Below are 19,253 nucleotides of genomic sequence, written 5' to 3' on the forward strand. Positions count from 1 at the left end.
CAATATAAATCCATGTCAAATGTGCTATTTAGCAGTTGAAATTCTCAAAGAGGAATACTGCTTATCAGACTTTTTTTGTTTAGATTACAGAATGCAGTGAGATTCATCAATAACTTCAGACACTCGGTTGTAAATGAAGGGTTGCCCAGTAAATACTTCACAGAAGAACATGTTGATGAATTGTTTCAAGGACACCCTTCAGGCCAGATGTAAAACTATTAGAAAGTTTTGAAGGCATTTTGTTTTTCATAGTTTTATCTCCCATTGAATGTGCATTTGCTATTGTATAAATGCCTAAATATCAAAACCAGCTATCTGCAGTTAGTGATAACGCTGCCAGTGGCGCTGGAACAGTTTTTATACTAGGGGTGCTGAAAGCCATTGAACAAAACTGTAACCCTTGTATATGATGGAAGCCATGCATTCGGTTGCTACTATGTTAAACGTGTTAATAAAACGAAGCCAGCATCAATACTTGTTTATCTATCAAAGTAATACAACCTTCAACCACAGTCCGTGCTACAATGTTAACATGAGAATAGACAAAAAAATCAGATATTCTTTTTGGGAACATTTTCAATAAGTCTTCTACAGTATATAAGCTTCTAATGCATTCCGACTTCTAACTGGCTCTTCTGAGTGCAACCGTGTCACTGTTGTGGCAGTTAGTGCTGATTATCTATTATCGTTGTATTCAAAAGCCGTGTAAAAAGTTGCAGTGCAGTGCACGGACAGCTCATAAGAGTCACGAAACTAGCAGGATTTATCATTGCACCAGCAGGGCACAACACCCCTGTACTTCAAGCCTTAGTTCCCGTGCCCCTGCATGCTCCTAGCTTATCTTCCATTTGAGTGCTACAGTCATTTTCTCTCCGGGTTCATTTCAGAATCACAGGTGCCAGATCAGCCAAGTTCTCTCCACGTTAGACCCCTGACCACCAGCATTGTCATGAGCTGGACACCCCCACTGAACCCCAGCATTGTGGTCAGGGGTTACATCATTGGCTATGGGGTGGGCAGTCCCTATGCCGAGACTGTTAGAGTGGACAGCAAGCAGCGCTACTTCTCCATTGAAAATCTAGGTAGGTGGAAATGTTTCTTGGTTTCAGTTTTTTAACGGGCCCTTGAATTTCCAGCGTGCAGTTGATATATTGTTTTTACAAAGTCACTGAAATAATTCCTCCAGATTTAAAATATTGTACATTGGGTGAGTTTACTGCAGTCCTAATTAAACCTGTCATAAACAGACTTTAGCTTGCCCAGCCTGTTTTAATTCCCCAACCTTTTAATTCCCCAATATATTCCAATTTAAATAGTGGCATTCTGATGGTGGAAGATTATTAATCTTAGCCTTGAGGAAGTAAGGGAATTGTTAGTCTTGTCTGCATAAGCTAAGGGTTACAATTATAGAGAGAAGGCTGCACCTGGTATTTTTCTGAAGACTGAAACAGAATTGTACATTTAGAGGAAACTTTTTGACCATATTAGTAGATATAATGAACTCCAGTTTATAACAAAGTCCAGTTTAGTTGAAAACAATGAAAAGATTTAACCACATACTGTATCTGCCATCAGTTTCCTTCATATTTCATATACATCCTTAAATCTAATATGAAGATAGAGTCGTAGTCTCAGCAGAGCTTGGAATTGACTGCAATTACATAAACACACCCTTAAAACTATGGAGTTTGTTGTTTACAGTTCCCTTCTACTTCAACCGAGAAATCCATTAATCTTTCTGAAATTGAAATAATTCCCCTGGAGTTGCAAAAACCTACTTTCAGTTTATTTGATATTTGTAGGGGGTATCAAAAAAGTCTGCTAAGAAAACGATTCTGTTACTCACAGAAACATGTTAATTTTATAACAGTTGTATTTAAAAAAAATGGATTACCTTCCTTATACAAGAAGATAATTGGTTCTTCTCTAAAAGAAAAAAATTAACACATCCTTTAAACTATCATAACCCACTAGAAAGGAATGACTCTACATTTATAAGCTACTTTAGTCAGATGCAATTATGACCTTCCTGTTTAAATAATAATGTAAAATGTATTTTAATCGCGTTAGTAAAAACAATCTTTTTTTAAAACAAGTAATCTTAGATAACCTTGAATGGTTTGCAAAGTAATTGTGGTTTCCTGAGGTATAATCCTAGCAAAATGTGGCAAAACATAATAAGCAACGGACATACAGTATATGGTAGGATAAACTATGGTAAACACATATCTTATGTAAGGAAACTAATTTTAAACTACACATTATTTTTAAGTGCCACTGAAATGCTGTATGCTGTAAATACTGTATTGTACCCAATATTGCCCTGCCACTTTGTCCTGTAACTCTGAATTACAAATCATTGTTCACCCAGTCCTTTCTCAGAGCCATTAAAGATGCTTTTCAAAAAAAGCCCATGCTGTCTGGAACCTTGAATGACATACTATAAACTGAATGATCCCAATTTTACGTGTAACATCAAATAACTATTTTCAGTGCTCTTTTGCTCTGGCAATTTTCAAACTACTTATTGCTATCCCCATGTACAGCAGGAAAGAACGTGAGGAAGTGGTTGAGGAGGCAACTCTATTAACCAAGACCAGATGAGGCCAATCAGAAGTGAAATACTGCAGAAGCATTTGTATAATGCCACCTGTTACCATTTTCATTGTTTTTCTATCAAAGGGAAAGGTTTATGATAGAGTAGTTTGTACTGGATCCATTACAAATGGTGTATGCTGTGTAACATACCAGTACCCCAGTGCTCCCTGTGCAGAGTTAGAGAGTATAATATTTTATGATTCTTTTAAACAGTATAATTAAAACCAGACAAAGCAATTGCATACTTCTGTTTGTTTCTTATATTCAAACGGTACTCATTTTGAGTTCTATTTAATGCAAGCACATATATTTTAATTAAAATCATTGACTTTATTAAAAAAATAGGAAAACAACTGAACTGGAAATTAAATTTAAAAAAAAAGCATTAAAGTTACTTTGGAAACATGAACATTTTATACAGACTTTTAACATTTAACAGATGTCCTCTCAACCAAAATGAAATATTAATGAATGCAATCCTATCCTTTGGCTATTGTTCTTTCTAACAATAAAAGCTACTATGTCTTACCAATCTCTTGGAAATAACAGTAAGATGTCACCTGTTTGTGAAACAAATCTCCAAATATTTATTACATGTTCTTCAAGTGTCCTTTTAGACGAAAGGGCAAAGAATACTTAAAATGTACATGCAGAGAGAGCACTGTTTGAAATTGCTTCATTTCATACTGTAATGCCTTTTAGAGTAGATCATTTGAGATACCATTATGCCTGGCACACAGGCAATTAAAACTGGTGTATGTTAAATTACGTAGGATTTTTTGTTAAAGGTAATTAACAGGGTTATATACCTGTGGATTCTTAAACTGAAGGTCTTTTATTTTAAAGAATAAACCAAGCAGTCTCCAGTGATACATTATGAACTTAAGCTAATGAAGTTCAGCTCATGCTCCTTGACTATCAAATAAAGTGCTGCAGAACTGAACTGTGGAGAAGAAACTCGTGTGCAATCGACCAGATTTAACTTTTGTAATTCACTAGTGACATTTTGATTGAGAAACAAAAAGAGAATGGCCTTTTGATTTTGGAATGTATGAATCTGACATGAAGAAGACCTTGATTTAAGCAAAATATTTTCAGTTACGTACAGGCTCAGTACATTTTCAAGGTGTTTTTTTTTTAAGAACTGTGGAATTTTTTAATGTGTTTGGTGTTATGTAGTTAGTGTGCTGGCAGTGGTCATCGGATCGAGTTGATGTACATTGTTTCACAATTGCAGTGCAACTTGGTAACCCAGAGAGAAGCATTGATACTAAGATGAATAAAGTCACTTGCATATACTGTTGCAAATGTTGCCTCCAATTCATCAATAACGGAAAGGGTTAAGGGAAATCTGTTTTCCAGCATGCAAAATAAGCAGCAGTTGTATTTGAGAATTCCACGTTAACGGTACATAATCACAAAATAAATGTTAAATCTTTTTATGAGAATGTAATATAGTGTACATATTTTACATTCTATTATTAGAATGTACAAAATTAAAATACCTGTTTCCAGCATGCAAAATAGGGAACACCTGCAATTGTGAGTTTTTTCAACATTAAAGCTATATCATCTTTGTTTGATGAAACTAATGTTATTTCCCTTTATGAAATGATTGCAGATTGCAGGTAGTATTCTTATAGAACACTTAATATACAGTACTGGTGTTACATTTTCTTCCTAGAATGTGTGATAAATTAACATTCTATGTATTCTGTTCAACAGAGCCAAGCTCCCATTATGTTATTTCCCTGAAGTCCTTCAACAATGCAGGAGAAGGGGTCCCTCTCTACGAGAGTGCAGTTACCAGATCTATGACAGGTATGTTAAAAACAAATACAGGAAAAAAAAAATGTTACTGTCACTTGACCTAAGTGGCACTTTTCTAGTTAACAGCCAGTAAACCACAGAATGATTTTTGTTTTTTGTGAATGATAACAGAGACACATTGAATAAGCGGATATTTGCTTTATGTGACCACAGAGGTTCCATTGCATTCAGGCTTCACAGTACAGTATGTTTGTTTTTATAACGTAAATATACTGCACACTGAAAGAGGTTGTGGAAGACATGAAATCAAGGGCACCAGGACAGAAATTAGGTCACTGGAAAATCAGCATTCTCATCGGTTTGCACTGTTTTCCACATTTAATTTGCTCAGGTACTAAACTAATACAGTAGCTAGGAGCCAGGTGCTTCGGTTTTGTATTGAAGCTCAGCAACTGAACCTGCAGGCATAACTGATTTCAGCTCCTTTTACACAGCAGTACAATAGAAAAAGCCTGCTCTTGAAATAAGATGCATTATCCTACCTACACAGTATATTATACACTGCACAGAGTGTGAGTCAAAGCTACCTGTCGTGGTTCCAAATGGGTTTTGAACAATTACAATATGAGACACAGAGTTAACAGGCCCCATCAAGCCTTTTATGTTACCCAGACTGAATAGCTATCTCAAGCTGGTTACTGATGTCGGTCTGTGGGCCAGTATTTAAAAAAAAAAAAAAACAGGAAATGCTGAGATATGAACCAAACCTAGCATGTAGAAACTTGCTGAACATCATATAAATTAACAAACAAATTTTCACGTTATAATGTACACTAATGATTAATTATATCTGTGGCATCTGTCTGTGAGCTGGAAAGTAACATTGGCATAGAATATACTTTATTTTATTAGCAAATCTATGTTGCTTTGTGGATAAATGCATATTTAAAAAGCTGGTGTTTTATTATTGCTCCTGTCTGTGTTTAAATAAACCTCGCTGGAACAGGAAAAAGCCTTTGTACCCATCCCAACAGCCTTAAATAACATTTGCGTGTCCCATAGCACTTAGAACTTCCACTGTTTCAACCCTTAGAAGTGTTCAATACTCATTTTATGGTTTTCCTTGTGTGTCAGGTAATGACTGTTGCCCTTGTTTTATGCACATTTACATTAGTTTCCATTTAAATATCACTCAGTCAATTAAAAACAGACTGTTAATCCACACAGTCACCATACAAGTTTGAGAAGAGCCAATAACAGACCCCCTGGGCACAGAGTGAATAAAGCCAAATGATGCACCATGCTCAAAGCAAGCTTCGCTAGTATGAAGTATATTTAAAAGGAAAATACCCTTTATTAATGATCTATTATCAGGCCTGTGTATGTAGAAACCAAAAGCAGTGAAAGCTTCTAATAAAAGAAGTCACTGAAGCACTCAGAGCACTTTTGAGACCACATCCCTGATCATGTGAATAATTGGAATGCATAGAACTATAGCATAGTATATTTCTGCAGTTTATTATTGTTTTTTTGAAAGCATTAAAAAATCAGTTTCAGGAAAGCAATGTAAACATTACAGTGCATTCATATTTTACAGTTCAACCATAACAAATTAGCTTTAAACTCTAGCTTCTGAAAGTCAAAGACATGGATATATCTTTGTTATGTGTGAAATATAGTTTCAGGCTCCTTTCAGCCCCAATCAGTGTACTGTCAAAACTAATTAAGGACTGCCCAATGCATATACATATTTACTTTTTCAAACTCTGCTGCAAATTGAAGCAGTAAATGGGACTAGCCTCAAGTGTATTTGGCAGCTCTGGTGACAGGCTGAAAAGCCCAGGTTTATAACATTGTTAAACTAATTTAAACTGTTTAATTGGGTTACTGTTCTGTACATCACTCTGTGTATGGATTTGTTAAGATTTCTTTTCACTTAATTTAGCTCCACTGGCGCTTTCTCTTTTTATGCACTTAACTAGATTAATGGGATTTTTTTTCTGCCCTTCTCCACCATTTCCCACCCCATTTCTTGACCGCCCATTCTCACCCTGTGGAAAATGGCTGCTTTTCATTTTTTATTTATTATTGTTCCAATTTAATTTTTGCATGATTCTCTGGCTCAATGTGCATGTGCAACCCAGACCCTGTTGACCCAACAGATGATTTGTATCATTTGTTTGATAAATTCCCTACCCCAATCCCAGATACCTCCACCCCCATGATCCCACCTGTAGGTGTGCAGGCTGTGGCACTCACCCCTGACTCTGTACGGGTCAGCTGGGCTGACAATTCAATGTCCAAGAACCAGAAGGTGACTGAGGTACGCTTCTACACTGTCAAATGGAAGACCAGCTACTCCACCAGCGGCAAATACAAGGTAGTGCTTTTCCTTTTCCTTCTTCTTCTTCTTCTTCTTCTTCTTCTTCTTCTTCTTCTTCTTCTTCTTCTTCTTCTTCTTCTTCTTCTTCTGCTGCTTCTGCTTCTTCTGCTGCTGCTTCTGCTACTTCTGCTGCTTTTACTGCTTCTACTTCTGCTTCTGCTGCTTCTACTTCTGCTTCTGCTTCGTCTGCTTCTTCTGCTTTTGCTTCTGTTTCTTCTGCTTCTGCTTCTTCTGCTTCTGCTTCTTTTCTGCTTCTGCTGCTGTGTGCATACTGTTGATTATGCATGTATAACGTAAATTATACAGCAGACATAGGCTTGGTTTACATGTGTTTGAGTTAGAAACTGCAAATTTTCTCTCCATTGACGTAGCGTGAGCATACTGCACACATTCCTTACGCCATAGCACACGGACAAAAAATGGTCCGACTAAAAAGCGCCTCTCGCACTGGTATGTCAACAAGTTTGAAAGCTGTACCATATGTTTACAAGACCCAGTCAAAGAAAACTGCACGATATCAGCAATCACACATCACCAAATTGGAACACTGGCCTATATATTTTTTTTTAATATACCCTCCCTTACATTAATATGAATTAGTTTGTTTGAATTTTGAAGGAGAATTTCTCTCTCTAGTTGAAAGCGACATGTAAAACCACATAGCCCAAAAGCTACTACCAAAATTGCGTGAGAAAGGTGAGGCTTATTTTTGCATATAAACCAAGCCATGAAGTGCTGAATAATGGTACTGGCCACAAACAATCCATGGGGAACACAATGACGTAATAAACTAAATGTACTGTTGAAGCCCATATGTGCATTTGACATGGTAATTAACTATGAGGAGCAATAAAGCTGTGTGTTTGAGACCTCAGCTCATTCATCAATATTGTACCACCCAGTGATGTTAACACATACATTGTTAATTAACCATGTGATTGCAGAGTGTATGTAATCATGATCCTATAATTCTACAAGCTTCACGTGCAAGTCCTTGATATAATTAAAAATCATCAGTTACTTAAATTTTTGACTTTTTATCCAGTCTGCAGACACCACAGCCCTCAGTCACACTGTAACAGGACTCAAACCCAACACCATGTATGAGTTTTCTGTCATGATAACGAAAGGTCGAAAGTCAAGCACATGGAGTATGACTGCACATGCGACAACCTATGAAGCTGGTATGTGTTTAATCTTTTGCTTACACTTCAGTTTGGTATTTTATTCTAATTACAGTAAGTGTTGCTACTTGCAGCATACCCAAGCAGAATGTTGCACACTGTACACTGTTATTGAACTGTAATTATTTCTTCACAAAAAGATGTATGACCTCCATTGCCTATGGTTTTCTATCAAACCAGGTACAGTAGTAAGATGATATTACTTGTAACCAGTTTGAAAGCTCTGTAAAACAACTGACTTCAGAAGTCTGTTTGTTGCCACTTATTATGGGAAGCATTATATTTTTGTTGTATTTATTTATTTATTTTAATTGGGGGGAATAAATGAGGTTCAAATGGTTAAATATAAGTGATTATGCACCATGCAGGTTGAAATATGCAACTGGAGTGTCACATCTCCCCTGTTTACAGTTAAGCTGTTTCTGAAGTCTCCTTTAGTAGATATTTCGGATTTCCTTTTCCGCAAACCTTTCTTTGAGCCTTCTGTTTGTTGTCGCTCTGGTATGAGCTGAGACTGATCCATCTTAGTTATGTAAATGATACGGCAATGGAAACAACTCATTTCAAGGTACATTATTCTTGGTGGAAAGATTCTTAATATTGTGTTTTACATGAGTGTCTGCTGAGGTCTATTCCATGAGAACAATTAAAAGTAAAGGTTAACAAAAAAAGTACACCGATGAACAAATAGAAGCTGATGCACACACAAAAAAGGACTTCATATTTCAGGTTAATATGAACCTGTCTTTCAAATTAATTACACCAGCAAATTCAGACTTGTCAGATATTTCATTCAGTTTCCCTAATCCATTTACTTAATGCCTTTATGTTTTTTAGCTCCCAGTTCTGCCCCAAAGGATCTCACTGTAATCAACAGGGAAGGGAAACCTCGGGCAGTCATCATCAGCTGGCAGCCACCATTGGAGGCCAATGGAAAAATCACAGGTAAGATGCTGTGTGTCATGCATTGTTTGTAGTGGTCGGTTGAATTGCCCTTCAAGTTATAACTACCTGTGGATGTCTTATTTACGTCACTCCAAAGTAGAGTTACTTTGTGCCACCTTTACAATCTTGTTTCACCTAGAGCTTAAAATTTAATAAGGCTTATTTTTTTTTTTTTGTTTTTTTTTATTTCACCCTTGTGAAGGTTTAATGAGGTGTTGTAAAGCATACAAAAATAAACACGTTTCACAATTAAACAAAATATGTATTAAATCAGCAAAAATAGTGCTATTACGTTCAAAACTGATCATTTTATCTTGAGTTATTATACAACAAATGTTCTTAAACGTTTCAATGCTTGCCTGAAAAACAGTAAATGCTAAATATTTTATTTTTTATGTCTACTTTTTTAATACATTCTATTTTCACCATCAGTGAATTAACAAACAAAATAAAAACATAAATACATATAAAAATAACAACAGACACGTGAAATGCCCCCTTCTTGTACCGGACAGAGCGATCTTAAGCAGACATATTTTTTATATTTGATGCAGCTGTTGTATTTTTCATTGAACAAATTTTAAAGAAATCGTGCAGCTCTGTGCAGCATTTTCAGTCATTTACCGGAATTTAACGAAACCGCCTCCCAGGTTCCTAAATGCCGTGTAACAGGTTATGCGTCAATAAGGCAAATGTTTGCTGTATTTCATTTTGATACAAAATATGTATATTTACACTATTATTTCAGAAATGGGAATTTTCACTGGGAAATGCATGTTACATGGAAATCGTGAAATATGTGATAACAATAAAAAAAAAAAAATATATATAGCCTTCGGTATAATAAACGTGTATTGTAATAGTGGATGTGTATTGTAATAAACATTGACCAGATAATTGAGGTGAAAAGCATCATTTGCTTTTGGCATGGAAAGAGATTGCTGAAGCATAGTAAATGGATGGAGATATTGTACCACTGTACAAATCATTTACTTTATGGATTCTTTGCATCTGACATGGACATCAAAGTAAACAAATAAGCCCTTCTTCTGGGCCATCTCTTGCTTTAGCTGTTGTTCTGCTATTATAGCTACTGGAGACAAAATAACACCGTGTAAGAAATTTTTTTTTTTTTTTGGTTCCTGGGTAGTAAGTGTTATTTCCTAATTGCTTATGCCTCAAAAGTATAGAAAATGGCTATTATTCCCCACAAACTTTGCTTTTGTGACCAGGACAGTGATATTTTGAAATTTACCTATTTTCCAGAACATTCCAGATAGATTCAGTGCTGAGTAAACTTGGAGTAACTTCTAGAACTTTCTAGAACTTTCCAGTAATATAAATAGTAGTATAAATACAGGGGCCTTAAGCCCACCAGTTCAGTTTAGTTCCAGCTACCTAAGTGGATACATATCTGCATTTTTCTGAGATGGCATCAAGAGACTGCAAGCATCCGGCAGACGTATTTTGCTATGTCTGCGGCCAATTTATCAAGACAAGTGCGAAAAAGTACTCCGTGGAAGCATCTGCTAAGATGTGTGAGGCCTACAAGGCATATTTCGGCATGCCTGTCAGGGATCAAGACAAACCCTTGGCACCTCATTTCACCTGCGAGCACTGCAAAAAAACTCTAGAAGGTAAGATGGACAATTGTTGCTCGGAATTTTATGTTATAAAATTTGTTAAAATTTTTAAAATTGTAAAAGTTTTTAATTTTAAAATGTTTTACAATTTTCAATGTTATTGAAAAAAAATATCATATATGAAAAATGTTGCGAGAATCTCTTACACATTAGTCATGGGTGAAATAAATGTATTTTTGTAGGATGGTACAGAGGGGAAAAGAGAGCCATGAAGTTCGCTATCCCAAGAATTTGGCGGGAACCCACTGACCACTCAAGCAACTGCTACTTCTGCATGGTGGACCCTTCCAAACGTCAGACTGGCAAGAATGCACCTGCTATCACGTATCCGGACCTTCCTTCATCCATCGCCCCGGTGCCACACTGCCATGAGCTCCCTGTACCCACTCCTCTGGAGAGAGAGCAGCCGTCTTTAGACGAGAGCAGCAAGTCAGAGAGCGAGGAAGACGTTGTAGATCCAAATGACAATTTCAGAGGTGGAGCTGAGGAGAGAAACCCATACTACGCCAACCAAAAAGACCTCAACGACTTGATTAGAGATCTTGGTCTCACCAAGTCCAATGCCGAGCTTTTGACGTCTAGGCTCAAGCAGTGGAACATGTTAGATGAAAGTGTGCAAGTCGCAGATCAGAGGAAGCGTCACCAACCTTTTCCCAGCTTCTTCACCTGTCAAGATGGGCTCTGCTTCTGCTACAATGTGACCAGTCTGTTCGAGGCAATCGGAATCGCCTGTAACCAGAATGAGTGGCACCTCTTCATTGACAGCTCATCTAGGAGCTTCAAAGCCGCACTGCTCCATAATGGTAACAAGTACCCGTCTCTTCCCCTGGCTCACTCGTTGCACTTCAAAGAGGATTGCAACAGCATCAAGACCTTGCTGGACACCTTGAAGTATGATGAGTACGGCTGGGAGGTCATAGGAGACTTCAAAATGGTGGCATTCCTGATGGGTCTCCAAGGCGGTTTTACCAAGTTTCCCTGCTATCTTTGCCTTTGGGACAGCAGGAACACCAAGGCGCACTACCACAGGCGGGACTGGCCACAGCGGACCCAATTCTCTGTGGGGAGGAACAACGCCAAGTGGGAGCCACTGGTGGACCCCCGGAAGGTGCTGATGACACCACTGCACATCAAATTAGGAAACAATTTGTCAGTGCTCTAAATAAGGAGTCGGCAGCCTTTAAGTACCTTCAAGACTTGTTCCCTAAGCTGTCTGAGGCAAAGGTCAAAGCCAGTGTCTTCGTCGGACCACAGATAAAGAAGATCCTGGAGTGCAATGAATTCCCCAAGAAGCTCACTAGTAAGGAGAAAGCGGCTTGGAACAGCTTTGTCGTAGTGGTTCGGGGCTTCCTGGGCAATCACAAGGCCGAAAACTATGTGGAGCTGGTTGAGACTCTGGTGAAGAACTACGGCACAATGGGCTGTAGGATGCCCCTCAAAATCCATATCCTTGATGCTCATCTTGATAAATTCAAGGAGAACATGGGAGCGTACTCGGAGGAGCAAGGCGAGCGCTTCCACCAGGATATACTGGACTTTGAACGCCGCTACCAAGGACAGTATAATGAGAACATGATGGGAGACTACATTTGGAGGCTGATTCGTGAAAGTGATTTACAGTATAATTTAAATCTCGAAAAACTACTCACTTCTAAATCTTTTGTAGTCATTTTTGTATTACTTTAGTAAATAAATACATGTTAATTTGGATTCATATGTTGTTTTTTTCTGACTTTATGTGAACGAAAATACACAAATTCGCCCGTTTTCTCATTGAAAATAGGTAAATTTCAAAATATCACTTTCCTGGTCACAAAAGCAAAGTTTGTAGGGAATAATAGCCATTTTCTATACTTTTGAGGCATAAGCAATTAGGAAATAACACTTACTACCCAGGAACAAAAATTGTGTTACATAGTGTAATTCAATGTTCATACTTTCCAGCAAGGACAATTTGAGCATTGTTTGTTTCTAGTAGCAAAGGTGATAATTCCATGGTAACTGTGCAGTTATGCACCTCTTCTTAATACCATGCTGCTCAGAAAAAAGAAAATTCCCTTTGAAAATAAATGAATCTTCAAGATGCTGTGTTGAGCTGTATTAAAGGTTTTCTTCAGTGCAGAATGTGTTGAAAGTAGATGTTTTAATATTGGCGCTTCTACAGTAGAAGTGCCAACTAGTTGAAAGTATAGGTCTGAAAAGTAGGTTCATACATACATAAAGGGTCATATCTGCATAAAGCACAAGTGAGAGAGAGAGAAAATTGTTCAGTTGTGTGCATGCAAAAGAAAAGTTGTGTAACTCATCCCCCACGAGGTCAGAATTTGTGAAGGTGGTAGAGTACAGATGGTTCTCACATCAGCAGCCTACTTTGTGGATATTTGTATAATTTTTAAACAGTGTTAAAACCGTGGTCAAGACTTACAAATATTCACTGTCAGACTATTGAGGTTCTCAACATGGCTATATGTTACAGGCAACGATTGATTGTTATGTTATTAATGAAACTGGTTCACAATGGAACTGTGGTTCATTAAATGTCTGGGATGGCCATAGAAAGAGCTCTGATCACATTACTAAAGCGCTGATTCAACTATGGAATAAGTTCTTTAAAAAAGGTCCTATGAAACAAATTAAACATAATTCAACACTTTTCTAGACAGTAAGGGGGGGTTGATGGAATTCTGCAACTTATTCTTTGTGTAATTTTTTCCCAGGATACATCCTTTTCTACACATTGGACAAAAACCTGCCTATTGATGACTGGGTTATGGAGTCTATCAGTGGTGATCGGCTCACCCACCAGGTCATGGACCTCAACCTGGACACGGTTTACTATTTCCGCATCCAAGCCAAGAATGCAAAGGGGGTTGGCCCGCTCTCTGATCCTATCCTCTTCAGAACACCTAAAGGTTGTCATTATACACTGTGTTTGTTCATTTAGCATCATTTTGACAAGAAGCATAACAAATTTAAATGAAAATAATTGCTCAAAACCAAGTTATGAAGAGGGATATGTTAATATACGATATGCGATTGTTGAAAAAGATATAAACCCTATAGCTTGTTCAGTAACACTAAGTACAGTGCCGTTATAATGTACCGTTATAATGCAACCTGTTATAGATCAGAATCGGTTATAACACGGTAAGGCTCCCATTTCCCCAGTAATGCAGTTTTACATGCAATTTTACTTGAATGTTCCAGATATACAGTACGACGCATGGCAGACAGCAAAAAAAGAAAATATTTCTCTGTTAAAATAAAACTCGATGCGGTGGAGGTGAAACTCAAGCAACAGTTTCTATTAAACTGTATATATTGTAATGACCCAGGATTTTGTGTGTGTGTGTGTGTGTGTGTGTGTGTGTGTTCGTTAGCAGAGAAGCAGTAAGCTTGCCTCAGCCAGGATTAGTGGGTGACGTCCGGGGAAGCGGGGACATGAAAACATATAGGGGGGTGCCCACATCAGCGTGGGCAGAGCCGAGTAAGACAAGCTGCTGTGAGAGTGCAAGACTATTGTTTTTGATGTGGCCCAGGCTTGCAGGGGCTGGGAATAATCTTCCCAATAAACCGTGGATTTGAGTACCTGCAAATTGTGTGTTTCTGCTTCCTTCATTTTCCACCATATGCTACAATATTAATTTGGCTTGTGGGCAATGTAAATCATTTTGGGAACAAAAATGCCAATATTCCTTATAAGGTGAAACACAAATAACACAGTCTCCAATTATGGACCCCGACACCCGCATTATAATGGGGCAGCACTGTACATATAGAATTCTAGTTTCAGTCAAAAGCATTAGGAGGAGAATTTGTGTGTGGGGCAAGAAATGACAAAAACAGAAAGAGTGTGACAACTTAAGCCCCAATAAAAAACTTCAGGATCCAAATTGCTGGAGGTAGAGGAGACATTGATGTCTGAAGGATTTTTTAAATTTCTTACTAGATCTGGCTGCAGTTGCTATAGTAGCAAGCTAATAAGTTCATGTTTAATGCAAAGTAGAGACCTGTGAAATGATTAAAGATTAAGTTTATTTGGTTCGAACAACTAGTGGCTAAGGCAGGCGTTGTGTTGGATTAAGAAAGATTTTAAGCTGGAAGCCTGGGGAGAGAAAATTCATATAAGTTTTTTTTTTTTTCCAATTCTGATTTACTCAAGAATAATTGTTTGTAGCTATTACTTGTCAGCTTACTCAAACTCAAGCTTTGATTTGTATATTTATGAACGTCCCCAGCCAAAGGTTTGACCTGAGCCTTAAACGTATATAAAAAAACATAAGAGATGTAGTAACAGAATTTTCTACTTGCAGTAAACTGAATATTGTATGCATACGCAGCTGAAAAATGCCATCGTCAATGTTAATCCTACTTATTTTGGCAAGCTTTTCTTGTGATTTGAACAGTCAATGAATGAAATGCTGAGTAGACTTTGGGTTATACAAAAAAGTTGATGAGTTTCATGTTCTAGCATTGTCATTGTGGTGGATTTTTTAATTTTTTAACACCGAAATTTGGTTCAATTGTTACAAGTTTTACATTCTAAGATATATTTAATAAATAGCAGAATATGGGTGTGGGTGTTCTCTGTGCCCAGTTCTTAGATGCCATACACAGTTTTTAGGAGAACTATAAGAAACTACATTTTTGCCTGATTATGCCTTCTAGTTCTAACCAGTGAAGACACTGGTAAAAGCATATTTAGCCAAAACTTTTTTTTTTTTTTTGCTTGAATTACTTTTACCTCAGAATTTATGATTGAATATTGATAGTTATGCGTGACGCACACTATGCAAGTATCAGCAAAAGCAATTGTGAGGGACTGCCAAGTGTGCTACATATGTAGTGTTCCGCATTTCAGAATTTTACCGAAAAATTACAGGATTTTTTATTATTTTTTATTTTAACCGAACCTCGGTTTTTACTGATTTATACCCAATTTTAGTCTACTTTTCACTATTTTCTCAGTACTATAATTGGGAAATACACAATATTTTGATTAAACTGCTGTTTTAGTTTGACGATGACATTGTAATAAGCAGCTCTACACTGTATCCTAGGATACAGCATGTACGTTTAGACCGAGGATCAAATAACGTTCAAACATCGCACGTGATTGGTTCTGTGTTTTTTCACAAACATATTATCACCTGATTCTGTTGGCCAATGGCCAATCAAAGTCTAATTATTGTGGCAAGTGCTGGGCGTAGTAACTAGCTTGATCAGAAACTAAATTGAAATACTTACACGAAAATGTAATATTTTCAGTGGATGAGGAATAGGGAGAAAATGTTGACTACAATGGAGTTTTTCAGTAATCTCACAGCTACGTGCTTGCCCCAAAATGGCTGTGGAAAAGTGTGCTACCCACCTTACACAACGCCTTTTCTGGTCAGGAGGGAGATTTACAGCACAGATTCCTTCTCTCCCTGTCACAGGGCCATATAAGGCAGAGGATGCATAGTGTTGCAAATACTGCTGCATTGAGGCATATGTTCATGATGACAATAAAAGAACATATTGAAAATAAATTACACATTAAAGTAAAACAAGAAAGTGAGCTGAGAGACAAACAATACATTTCTGCTGCTTTTACACACGCTAAGAGAGTGCATAATGACTGTGTTAATTAGTTAGTCAGAGCTCTGTGCTTTGCTGGACAGCCACTGTTTATTGCAGAGAGGTATGTGTTGGTGACATCAGCTAAACCCTGCCTAACGCCGGCAATCTTAATTGTAAATATTTAGCAGAAATGATTATGCTTTAGTTGGTAAATTTATGGAAAGCATGGATGGAAATGTGTGATTTTTGACACGTCTCCCGATGCCTTGGACCATCCAGTTCTGTCAGCTTTTTTTCTTTTTATTATTTCAAGGTGACTAAACCTGGCTTGTTTTGCGCTGATGTCACATTCATACCTTTTGCAGATACTAACTCTGTCAGCACAGTGATTGCCCAAACATTTGCAAAGTACCAGGTAACTTGGGGAGAATGTGGCCTCGATTTGTACAGATTCTACTTCATTATACATGCCAGGCACATTAAACTTAATCATACTCCACATGTAAAGTGTGTCTACTGAAATTTTTTTTCTCGATTTTTACCGATGTTTCAATTAAAAACTTTTTTTTTTCCTGATGCTATCCCTATTTCAATAATTGTTAAGATAAAAAAACAAAAATGCGGAACACTATACATATGGCAGTTATTTTAATGTTTTTGTCCAACCTTGGTATGTTGCACATAGTAAGTGGCACCTATTGTATGTACAGTCCACATAGGATAACTCATTAGTAATAACTAACAGAGCCATACCTGAAAGGGAACTCAGTATTTTTTTGACTATTACAAAACCTGATTATTTCCTGTATTTTTTGAACTCTCCATTGAAAGTAAGCCAGTGCAAAAATGAGAGAAAGCACTGGGATTGACAGCATATGGTCTCTTGGACTGTCTTTGCTCATCCTTGGTCCATCTGTCTGGATTTATGCTAAAGATACACCTAATGAAAAGAAAAAGAGAAACTTCACATGTGGCCAGTCACCTTAAATCATATTTCAGACTCTTTTAATAGCAGTGTTTTATCACATGACAAATCTCTATTTAATGGCCAGAAAACATGCAAGTTGATTTGCGGCAATCCTTTATTTATTTATTTATTTATTTTTATTTATGTATGTATGTATTTATTTCTTATTTATTTATTTATTAATTTATTTCTTAGCAGACTCCCTTAACCAGGGCAACTTAAAATTGTTACAGAATATCACATTTATAAAGTACAGTAAAATCAGTAGCAAATAAGAACAAAATCAAATAAGAGAAAACTTAAGTATACAGTAAAGAATTACATTTGTGAGCGATTTTGACTAAGAGTAACGAGTAACGTAACCTGCCTAAGACCCCATCACCAGAAGCTAAAGTAAAACCTGACCAAAACATTTTACATTTACAAAAACAGCCAAGTTAGAAAAAGGAATCACTCAGCTTGGCCCCCTTCAGAACTTTCTTCCCAAGTCTAATCTGTGCCAATATTTGAACAATCTTTCTATTTTTATCACTTGTGACACTTTTCATTAAGACCAGGACTCTATTTCCTTTATCTGGCACCAGCTTCATAAATGTGTTTTCTAAAGACACACCAGTTAGCTCCCTAAAGTGTGTCTGCATGCCTGATCGGCCATTCCCTCATCAGTATTATACTCCCAATAGTTCTGACAATGTCTTTCTGCTAGAAATAACCTGTGAATCTTAATTTCTATCACTGAACATTTTTTAAATTTCTTCTTTGTGCTCTTTTTGACTCTCCATTGTCTCAGTCACTGATCCCAGTTTATACACCTGTAAGTGTCCTGAATAGAGGCCCATTTCTTCTTTGTTCAGTAATACTGGATTCTAGAAGTTATCTTAAATCACTGAAACGTTTGCATGTTTCACATTCTTTCCTCGTGTTTCAAGTTGCTTTAGTAGTGAGTCATCACCATCCTATATATCTTTTAAGGATTTGGGGGATTTCACATCCATTTGCAACTTCTACGAGTTGTTTCTTTGAAGGATTTTTGCAGGATGGAATTACGTAATTTATAAAATGTTTTACCATTTCTTGACATGACTCAAGTGGTGGTCTTTCACCTTTGAAATTGCAGAAAAATAAGTTTGAATAGCTCCACAAATAACAATTTAGCAGATTTTATATAAAAAGCTGGACACGATTAATGTATTTCTTGTTGAATATGCTCATTTTAGAGGGCAAAAAGGTGATAAGTTATATGTCTGAAAATGTGCCAGCTTGTGATAGCTTTTAGACTGTCTAAACCTGTTTAATCAATACATTTGTAATGTGGACTGGAATTAATTAACCATGCAGAAATCAATAAGGGTATTCATGTTAAATAATTATAGACGCTTACTAAAACTATTTAAAAAGTAAAGCTGGTTATCACATATTTTAAATCTTCAATATTTTCTACACCCAAACTTCTGACAGCCAAGTTTAGAACAGCAGTGTATGTTTAGCAACACCTAACTGATAACACTGAGTAGCTTTGAGCTTTGATCTAAGGGTTTCAAAATACATGTGGAAGATACCTGGTCAGCTGACCAGTGCCTGTGTTGCCTAGAAATATGTACACTAAAGAAAGATTTTAAAACGTTAGTTGTAGCCACTGAAAGGACAGTTTTATTTTCCTTAACAATACATTTAAAAATGGCTAGTTGCATTTGAATATTAAGTCTATTTCAGTACAATTTACAGATATTATTTTTCTAAGTATATAACAATCATTTTTACTCTTTGCATCAGTTGCATTTTGATTGTTACTGACAATTTCAGTACAATCTACAGAGTTCTTCCCCTCATTACATTCTATACTGAAAAGCCACTAGCACACTGCAGTGTCTGCAAGCTTTTATGTAAAAAATTAAATAAAATACTGCGTTATAACAGACTGGATATGCGTTATTCTCTCTCCCCATGTACAGTAAAGGGCAATGTAACATCTTCCCATTCAAATTAGTCAGTTTGAAGGGCAAGATGACAGTTTGAAAATGCTGCAAACAAATATGTTGATTTAACATGTCAACCTCTCAGTTATCTCCATTGTCACCAATCTAATAACATTTTCTTTCCTTCTTCCTTTCTTTCTTTTTTCTTGTAGTTGAGCACCCTGACAAAATGGCTAATGACCAAGGTATGTTGTCCTCCATCTATCAAGCTTCCCTTTAAAAAGT

At 36.9% G+C, this 19,253-nt stretch overlaps 1 protein-coding gene across 1 annotated transcript in view; it reads left to right on the forward strand.

The window, feature by feature from the left end:
- LOC121317892 (netrin receptor DCC-like) overlaps positions 1 to 19,253 on the forward strand; it is a 267,527-nt gene that overhangs the window by 208,660 nt on the left and 39,614 nt on the right. The window contains exons 15-21 of the mRNA XM_041253988.1: positions 888 to 1,082; positions 4,324 to 4,419; positions 6,513 to 6,748; positions 7,797 to 7,935; positions 8,773 to 8,880; positions 13,241 to 13,435; positions 19,181 to 19,213. Of these exons, the coding sequence (XP_041109922.1) occupies positions 888 to 1,082; positions 4,324 to 4,419; positions 6,513 to 6,748; positions 7,797 to 7,935; positions 8,773 to 8,880; positions 13,241 to 13,435; positions 19,181 to 19,213 (1,002 nt within the window). The remainder of the gene's footprint in view (positions 1 to 887; positions 1,083 to 4,323; positions 4,420 to 6,512; positions 6,749 to 7,796; positions 7,936 to 8,772; positions 8,881 to 13,240; positions 13,436 to 19,180; positions 19,214 to 19,253) is intronic.

Source organism: Polyodon spathula, chromosome 1 (assembly GCF_017654505.1).
Source record: "Polyodon spathula isolate WHYD16114869_AA chromosome 1, ASM1765450v1, whole genome shotgun sequence".
NCBI classification, from domain to species: Eukaryota; Metazoa; Chordata; class Actinopteri; order Acipenseriformes; family Polyodontidae; genus Polyodon; species Polyodon spathula.